This window comes from Musca domestica, unplaced genomic scaffold (genome assembly GCF_030504385.1).
Source record: "Musca domestica strain aabys unplaced genomic scaffold, Musca_domestica.polishedcontigs.V.1.1 210, whole genome shotgun sequence".
In the NCBI taxonomy this organism is placed as follows: Eukaryota; Metazoa; Arthropoda; class Insecta; order Diptera; family Muscidae; genus Musca; species Musca domestica.
In genome coordinates, this window is record NW_026712259.1 from 733560 (window position 1) to 743656 (window position 10097).

Genomic DNA, 10097 nt, shown 5'->3' on the forward strand with positions numbered 1-10097 from the left:
AGCGTCAAGGTTCAAACATCTTGGTGTGGTAAAGGAGCCATTTTACGGATTGGCCGACAACTGGATCCATTCTTCGTTTGTAATTCCGCAACTCGTACTTTGCCATCACGACCTGGAATACATTTGGTAATTCGCGCTAAGAGCCACTGTTGAGAGGGTGTGTTGTCTTCATGGACGACGACGAGTTGGCCTTCAACGATATTTCTCGATTCGGTTAACCACTTGGAGCGTTGTTGGAGCGACAATAGGTAATCTCTGGACCTCATATTCCAAAACTGTAGTTTTAAGTATGAGATTTTTTGCCATCGTGTAAGTAAAGATGGTTTTGTGACTTCTAAATTTGGTTCTGGTATTGCCACCATCGAGGAACCAATTAAGAGGTGGCCAGGGGTTAAGGCTTCTCCATCATTAGGATCATCGGACATGGGAGCTATTGGACGAGAAATCAGTATAGCTTCGATTTCAACAACGAGTGTTTGCAACTCTTCAAATGTGAGATACGCCTCAGAAATATTTTTAATGAACAACGTTTTTGTCGGTTTAACGGCAGCCTCTTACAATCCGCCGAAGTGTAGGGCACGAGGGGGTATGAAATTGAATTGAAGACCCATTTGGCAGCAAACAGACTTCATCTTCTGGACAACTTCATCTTTGTAAAACGATTCTTTGATTTCTCTGAGCTGATTATGGGCTCCAACGAAATTGGTAGCGTTGTCGCAAAAGAGCTTTGGGGGAATACAGAGAGACACATTATGAAGTTGTTTGTTGACAAATCCGAAACAAGTTCCAAATGTGTTGCTTTAGAACTGAAGCAAACAAAATCAGCGATTTATGTTTTGACTTTCCACGAATTCGATACGATGTCATGAATGGACCACAAAAATCAACTCCAGTGACTAGGAATGGACGTTGAGCTCGAAAACGATCAATAGGCAAATTACCCATAATTTGCCCCAACAATTTTGGCTTGTAGTGAAAGCAGTGGACGCAATTTCGAACTACTTTCCGAACAACTTCTCTGGCGTTTACGATCCATATCTTCTGGCGCAATATGGCCAACAGCACTTTAGGCCCAGCATGTAGATATGTGCGATGCAAGTGTTCAACATATATATTAACGAAACGATGGTTTTTGGGCAACAAGGCAGGAAAACGAGCATCAAAAAGAATGGAGGCATTCGCTAATCACTCGCCAACTCGTGAGATGTTGATTTCTATAGTGCCAATGTTCAATTTTTGGAAAAATGATGTCAGCTTTTGCAGAGATGGTTGTACAACGTTGCCAATTGAGAGTGTCTGAATGTCAGAGGCATAGCAAGACTGCTGGATGAGAGACACAATCTTCCAAATACATCTTATAGTTCTGATGGAGCTACATGGATGACATCTATGGGCTTCAAAGAACTATCTATCTTTTGGAAATACGAAAAATAAAAGCGACAGCAGAAGCCCAAGCAAATCGTAGATCTTTGATACGAGTGACAAAATTGATCTTTTAGTAGTATTTGTGATATCGGGCAACTCGAAGCGATAGAGGAAGGCATCTTGCTGAGGTTTCCACGACATACCCATGGTTTTGGTGATGTTTTTATGACGATTTCTGTATCATCATTCGATGTGAGCGACGTATGGTTGCTATTCCACTTGGCCAATTCGATACCATGGAATTCGAGAATCTAAATTAACTCGAACCTCTTAAGGGCTAGAGTTTCGATATTATCGACGCCAGTAAGTACGTCATCGACGTAAAGATCTTGTCGTAAGACCTCTGAACCACAAGGATGTTATGTTTTGTATATATCTGCAATGAGAAACAAACTCCGAATTGCCAAAAAGGGGGCGGCCGATAAGCCATAAGTAACAGTGCTCGATTGGAATACCTAATTTTTATTATTCCTCCATAATATGAGTTTATAACTTTCATCAAGTCGACCAAATGTCAGCAGTGAGAGAGTATTTGTGCAAACGAAACGAGACAAGTGTGGTGATCAAATCATGTTGTATTGTTGGACCGAACATCAATATATCATTCAATGAATGATTCGAAGAGCTACGAGCTGATGCATCAAATACTACTCGAAGTTTAGTGGTAAGACTGTGAGGTTTGAGGACACAATGATGTGGTATTATGTAATTCGAACGATCGAACGATCGAACGATTTAGTATAGGGCGACATATGTCCGAGCGACACATACTCATGCATGAATTCTTAATACATCGATTTTAAAGTTGAGTCACGTTTAAGTCGTCTTTCGAGCGACAAAAAACGTCTACGAGCCATTTCGAATGAACTACCAAGGCATTCAGGGGATTTCTTGAATGGGAGACGAACCACTACTCTTCCATCCGAATTAAAAAGACTATGAGCAACAAAACGATCTTCGCAAGCTTGTTCTTCTTCAGTATAAGTTGTAAGAGACGTGGAATCGTTTCAAAAAATCATCAATATTTTGTTTTTGTGTATTTACTGTTAAGTTACACGTCATCAACGAAGAATTGGGACAACTGGGCGACGAACCACCAACTATCCAACCAAAGACTGTATTTGTAAGACAGAGAAGACCGTCTCCAAGTGAGATTCTATCATCCAAGAACAAATCGGGAGGAGCACGTCGATTCATTGTGGCTTATAGAACAGTGGATCAGCCAATTCAATATTTTGCGGGATATTCCAATGCGAAGAATTGATCAAATCTCCGGGTTGACGAAACGATATTGTTTTAGAAACTGCAAAACTTGAGGACGAGTTACTTCTAGATTTTATTGTGGCTTCAATGGAAAACTTAATTGCAGTTCTCGAAATTTCTTGCGAGAATGGATGAAATATGAGCTTGGTTGTTTTTTCTGAGTAAAATTTAGTTCAGTACAAGAATCTAACAGATCTCTTACCGTCGATATGTACCACAATTGCCCTTCATGAGAATCACAGCTGTTGGAATTATTGCTCTTTTAAACGAACGAGCCGCGAATTACACTGGATTGGAGCTTGTAGATGGTTGAGGCGAGCTACTATGACGATGATGTGTTTTGTTGTTCTGGGATACTATATATATATGTAGAATTGTATGATGCGCAGAGTTACAAACTCTGCACCGAGACTTACACCATATGATCTTTTCGAAGGCAGTTGATGCAATGTCCACTACGTTTTACGAAATTAGAACGTTCCGAAACGACTATATTTGCAAGCAAGTTGGGAGATTATGTTTACTTTAGTTACAATATGAACACTTCGAATTTGATTTGACAAACGTTTGAGCCGACCGATTGAATCTAGGATTTGGTTTGGGTTTATGTGGAACAACTTTTTCTGAGACTTCAGTTCTTTTTCGATGACTTTCGAGAAACTGGCGACGACGACTTAAAAGTTCGTAGCACATATCCCATGAGGGCAACGATTTTAAATCTTGTTTCTCATCATAGTTCTCTTTTGTGTCACTATCCACTTTCAATAACACCATATGCAATAAAATTGCATTTATAACATCTGTTTCGGAGCCGAGCGACAATAATGAGCCACGCACTGCAGAAACAGTATCAATGAGATGACGCAACGAAACACTATCACCTTTTTGCATTCTTGCCACATTGAACAATGAATCGATATGTTCTAAGAAAATTAGCACTTTGTTATCGTTGCGATCTTGCAGTCTAGTTAATGCCTTTTCATAGTTTTCTTCACATACTTGAAATGGTTCGACTACGTCTAACGCAGGACCCGAGAGACAGTTCAGTAAGTAGTTGAATTTTTCGATCAAACTTATTGTTGGGTTATAATTCACTATGTTGTTAAATGCAGATATGAAATTTTGAAATTCACTGTATTTTCCATCGAATTTGGGCAACTTCAACGAGGGCAACCGAGAACTAGAACCACTAGTCATAGAAGCATTCATGAAACTAGGTTCCATAGATATCGAGCCACGATTTTTCTTTAACAATTTAACGATTTTCGATTTTGCCACTATAAATGCTTCTTCTAGTTCCATTCGAGAATTGTCACTTGAATTAATTGATTAAATTTTCGTTTGTATATCGCACAACTGTTTGAAATAACCTTGTAATATTTCGAGCCGACATTCTAAAATGGTTGAATCCATTTTCGAGCCTTCTTTTTATACCCTCCACCATACTATGGAGGGTATATTAACTTTGTCATTCCGTTTGTAACTCCTTGAAATACTCATATCAGACCTAACAAAGTATATATATTCTTGATCAGCGTAAAATTCTAAGTCGATTTAGCGATGTCCGTCTGTCTGTCTGTCTGTCTGTCCGTCTGTCTGTCTGTCTGTCTGTCCGTCTGTTGTAATCACGCTATCTTTCGAATGAATTGAGATAGGTGGCTAAAATTTTGCACACATGTTTATTTTTCCAGTAGGCAGGTTAAGTTCGTAAATGGGCCATGTAGGTCCACGTTTTCATATAGCCCCCATATAACGGTACCTCCCTATATTCGGTATTTTGATGATTTTAGCAACATTATACACGGGAATTGTTTCAACTTTGGTATTAGAAGTTCAAAATGGATACTACACCCTAAGACGGAAAATTATCCGTGTAGGCCCACGTCTTCGTATAGCCCCCATATAACGGTACCTCCCGATATTCGGTATTTTGATGAATTTAGCGACATTATTTGCCAGAATTGTTTCAAATTTGGTATTTGAAGTTCAAAATGGATACTACACCTTAAGACAGAAAATTGTCTGTGCAGGTCCACGTATTCATATAGCCCCCATATAACGGTACCTCCCTATATTCGGTATTTTGATGATTTTAGCGACACTATTCACCGGAATTGTTTTAAAATTGGAATTTGAAGTTCGTTATGGGAACTACAGTCTGTGACAGAAAATTGTCTGTGCGGGTCCAGGTCTTCGTATAGCCCCCATATAACGGTACCTCCCTATATTCGGTATTTTGATGATTTTAGCTACATTATTCACCGTTTATTTCAAGTTTCGAATTTGAATATGGTAATGGCTTATGACAAACAATGCCTATGTATGTCCACGTTGTATAGACCCCGAACTTACTGCTTTTTAACTTGTTACACTTTCTTTTGTATGTTAGAAATGTTTTTCTTCATCGAACTATTTATTTTTTAATAAGCGCGCCAAATCTTTATGAAACCACAAATTTAACTCAATATAGTTGATATTTTGTATTTTCTAATACCAATTAGAATATACTTGTATGTGTATATTGGTGAGTATTTTCTAATATTTCCACGAACTACGATATTTTTGTTTGTGAATGTGTTCCGAATCGCGATTGCGTAACACCAATTCTATCTAGGACAAAAAAAAAAAAACACTTTCTGTATTAAAGAATAATATTTATTCTTTTCGAACAACAGTTTATTTTATTATCAACGGCGGCAGCAATTAAAATTAACTGACGAAAAGTTTTAAATAAAGTCGAAGAAGTTTGTATTATTTGTGTTGCAACACCGAATGTGTATAGCAACAACACGAATGACAACGAAAAATATGCACGTGAAATGCTAATGTTTACTTTATATTAAAGATTAATTAATTTTTTTAATAATTAATTTATGTTGCAAATATCGTCAGGCTTAATACCATTATTGTTGTTTTTATAAATTAACATTTGTTTATTAGTGGTGAACGAAGGTAATGTTTACCAAGGGGTAAGGCAGGGAATACCTAGGTTTCGGAAAGAGCCACCAATCCTCATCAGTTCCTTTGTTTTTTGGCTGGGAAAATCTCCCAAGAAGTTATTTTAAAATAACTCCTATGACAAAAAACTTTTTTACTCAAGTGACGAAATCGTAAGCTCAATAGAAGAGGTACCAAAGAATTATATAAAACTAAAACTCTTTTGGAAAATCTTCTAAATCTTACAACCGCACTTATAAACATTTACATCTTCCTCCATTTGTTATGTTTTCGTTTTACCTCAACGAAAAAACTTAACCATGTAAGTTGGTTTTGTCTGTTACAACAGAAACCCTTTCGTCGACCGTGCCAGTGTCTATCAATAGGACAGCTAATAAATAAATGTTGTTTTATAAAAACAACAATAATGGTTTAAGTTTTGCCTTGTTAAGGTTTAAGCCTGACGATTTTTGCAACAACAAAATACTACAGTATCCCAAACAAACATGCCAACACTGTTCTATTGATAGACAAAGGCACGGTCGACGAAAAAGTTTTTCTTGTAACAGACAAAACCAACTTATATGGTTATGTTTTTATACCCTCCACCATGGGTAGGAGGGTATATTAACTTTGTCATTCCGTTTGTAACACCTCTAAATATTCGTCGTAGACCCCATAAAGTATATATATTCATAATCAGCATAAAATTCTAAGACGATTTAGCGATGTCCGTCTGTCTGTCTGTCTGTCTGTCTGTCTGTTGAAATCACGATAGAGCCCACATTATTTGACGTAGACCTTTGAAATTTGGCACAAGTGTGTGTATTGTCCCTAGGATGGTTGGTATTGAAAATGAGATATATCGGTCCACGTTCTGGTATAGTCCCCATATAACGGTACCTCCCGATATTCAGTATTTTGATGATTTATGCCACATTTTTTCAAGGATTTATCTGAAAATTGGTATTTGTAGGTCATGACGGGTCCCTGAGCGTGTGGCAAAACATTGCATGTATAGGTCCACGTTTTGGTATAGCCCCCATATAACGGTACCTACCGATAATCGGTATTTTGATGATTTATGCCACATTTTTTCACGGATTTGTCTGAAAATTGGTATTTGTAGGTCACAACGGGTCCCTGAGCGTGTGGCAAAACATTGCATGTATAGGTCCACGTTCTGGTATAGTCCCCATATAACGGTACCTCCCGATATTCGGTATTTTGATGATTTATGCCACATTTTTTCACTGATTTGTGTAAAAGTTGGTATTTGTGGGTCATAATGGGTCCTAGTTCGTGTGGCGAAACATTGTAATTATAGGTGCACGTGTTGGTGTAGCCCCTATATAACGGTACCTCCCGATATTCGGCATTTTAATGTTTTTTGCCACATTTCTTCTAATGTTCTTTTACCCTAGGGTGGAGGGTATTAAAAGTTTGGCCCGGCCGAACTTAATGTTTTTTACTTGTTTTCGTTGAGGTAAAAAGAAAACATAACTAGTGGAGAAAGATGTAAATGTTTATAAGTGCGGTTGTAAGATTTAAATGATTTTCCAAAAGAGTTTTAGTTTTATATAGTTCTTTGGTTCCTCTTCTATTGAGCTTACGATCTTACGCTCTCGATTCCCTGCCTTACCCCCTGGTAAGCATTACCATCGTTCTCCACTAATACACAAACGTTGTTTTATAAAAACAACAATAATGGGATTAAGCCAGAGGATTTTTGCAACAACAAAATACTACGGTATCCCAAACAAACATGCCAACACTGTTCTATAATTAATTTTTTTTAATTTTAAAAGCTATCGTCCAGTCAAGTCGCCAAAATGTATGACAGAAAAGTTTCGAATTTAATTACAAGTTTATTTCGCTTCAATATGTTTGCCGGTCATATATCAACTAATCTAATCTTTTTTGTAATCCCTTCTTAAAGCTTACAAAAAGGGGAAAACATCAAAATAAACGACGATCAAATCGTGAAATATGAAATTCGCACAAAACAAAATGTAAACAAAACAAAGGGCCACAATATTAATATGTATGTTACTATACATACATACTAAACTGACAAACAACAGTGTTGTTGTTACCCACAACACAAAACCAACGAATTACGAATTCTATTTGTTGATGCATTTTAGAGAGATTTTTTTCGTTGTCTATCATTAGAAAATAAAATTAAATAAAATCCTATTTCCATTTTTTACTTAAATCTTAAATGAAATAATATTCTAAATATGGTAATTTTAATGCCCTCACCATGAAGTAAATACAACCATTAAAATAAAAAGATCGTAATCTAGAATTTATATTTCATTTAATATATAAAAAATCATATTTTTCGAATTCGTTCGAAAGATTGCGTGATTACAACAGACAGACGGACATCGCCAGATCGTATTAGAATTTTACGCTGATCAAGAATATATATACTTTGTTGGGTTTGACATAAGTATTTCGAGGAGTTACAAACGGAATGACAAAGTTAATATACCCTCCATAGTATGGTGGAGGGTATAAAATATTTCATTTAAGAAATGCATAATTGTCTAACGACAATGTCAAATGAAAAACCAAAATTTATTTTTTTTAAATTATTTTGTAAAGAAAAAACAAGATTGTACAAGGGTAGTATGAACAATAGTATTTATGTATAAAGTATTGTGATCGGCAGCATGAACAATTATACCGCATGTATCGGCAACATCATCGACCAATACAGCAATTTTATCTTTGACATCACCGACAAGCACCATCGAAGCAACTTTATTGGCCTTCTTGCGTTCTTTGTGAATCAGTGCGAATTCAACGTTCAAACGATCAGCAATGGACGTCACACGTTTAGCCCCACCTGCATCAGGTGAGACAATAATGGAATTCTTCCATTCTGTAATGTTTTCTTTGATCCATTTTAGAACGGCTGGTTCAGCATAAAGATTGTCCACAGGAATACCAAAACCTTGAATTTGAGATGCATGCAAGTCCATAGTAATAATGTGATCTGCTCCGGCCACTGATAGAATATTTGCAACCAATTTCGCGGAAATTGGGGCGCGACTCATATCTTTCTTATCTTGGCGAGCATATGGGAAACAAGGAATCACAGCTTGCAAGCATTGTTCATGATTAGCAATTCCATCAAGTTGTCATTAACCTCACCGGAACCAGATTGTACAATGAATAAAATCTTCACCGTGCACAGACTCACCAATTTCAATACATGTTTCCAAGTTGCTGAATTTATTGGTGACCATTTTGCCCAAATCCATACCCAAACGGTCGACAATCCATTGAGCCAGATCTGGATGTGGTGTACCCGAAAACACTTTAATGTTTGGCATTCTTGTTTCTCCAAATTGCAGATTTTACGCGTATCGGATTAGCAGATTGAACTGATAACTGTGAGGTCTTTTAATGGTATTTCAAGAACCTACAAACGGAATGACATGGTTATATCCTGATAGAGATTACTCAAAATAATATTGGTAGTTATATAAATTTAATGTGTTGTTTAACTTTCTACCACCCTTTTTTATATTATATTTGTCATTCCGTTTGTAGTCCCTCGAAATACCTACGCAATGAAACCAAAATAAGAATTAAACAAGTAAAAAAGCAGTAAGTTCGGCCGGGCCGAACTTTAAATACCCTCGACCATTTGGAACGAATTAGAAAATATTCAAAAAAATAAAATCTATTGAAAATTCTGTTAAAATCTTTAAAATACCTAATATCGGAAGGTGCCGATATATGGGGGATATACGCTATTGTGGACCTATATAGACAAATCTATGTCTGGGTGTAAAGTACTCACAAGGAACTCCATTTCAGATAATTCCATTGGGAAATGTACAAAATACTTTGTACATACTTTTGAGTGAGATTGAGGCGCTGGGAAAATCCAACAATTAAAAATAAATATTTCCAAATTATCAGTTTCCCAGCGGTCATAAAATATCACATGTGTAGAATTAAGTGATCTTGTGCGCTGTCGCATACGATAATGTGTAAGATAATAAAGGTCATGACCCACACACACAGTATCGATGCGTACAGTGGATAGCCAAGACCACTTGAATGAAGGGACAAGCACCCATGCAATGTTTCTTTTAAATCTAATAATAGATAAGAACAATTGTGTGGCTGCGACTAGGTTAAGTTAGATTAGTTTCAGTAGTACGTAAGGAACATATTTTAAAAATAAAATTAGAATTGAACCAACAGCCAGACGATACGGTCGTGTACTCTCTTCTCCCGCTTACATATGGTCAATCGAGCCTTCACTTTTTTATAAAGTGGAAATAACTAGCGGCCGTAAAAAAATTGTAGGAGTTTTCCCCCACCAGTGGTAAGAGACTCACTACAAGCAGAAATAGATATTCTCCAGAAATAGAGGAGAATTTCTACAAAAAACAAAGTCCGTTAAGGCATTTTAAATATAAGACCATAGGGGCATTTTGAAATAG

At 36.8% G+C, this 10097-nt stretch overlaps 1 protein-coding gene and 1 pseudogene across 1 annotated transcript; both read right to left on the reverse strand.

The window, feature by feature from the left end:
- Positions 1-3213: 3213 nt before the first annotated feature.
- Positions 3214-3990, reverse strand: LOC131802528 (uncharacterized). Its single transcript, XM_059122860.1, has one exon. It carries the CDS (start codon positions 3988-3990, stop codon positions 3214-3216), a length of 777 nt encoding a protein of 258 aa, XP_058978843.1.
- Positions 3991-8225: 4235 nt separating this feature from the next.
- Positions 8226-9270, reverse strand: LOC131802529 (ribose-phosphate pyrophosphokinase 1-like; annotated as a pseudogene).
- Between the last annotated feature and the right edge of the window lie 827 nt (positions 9271-10097).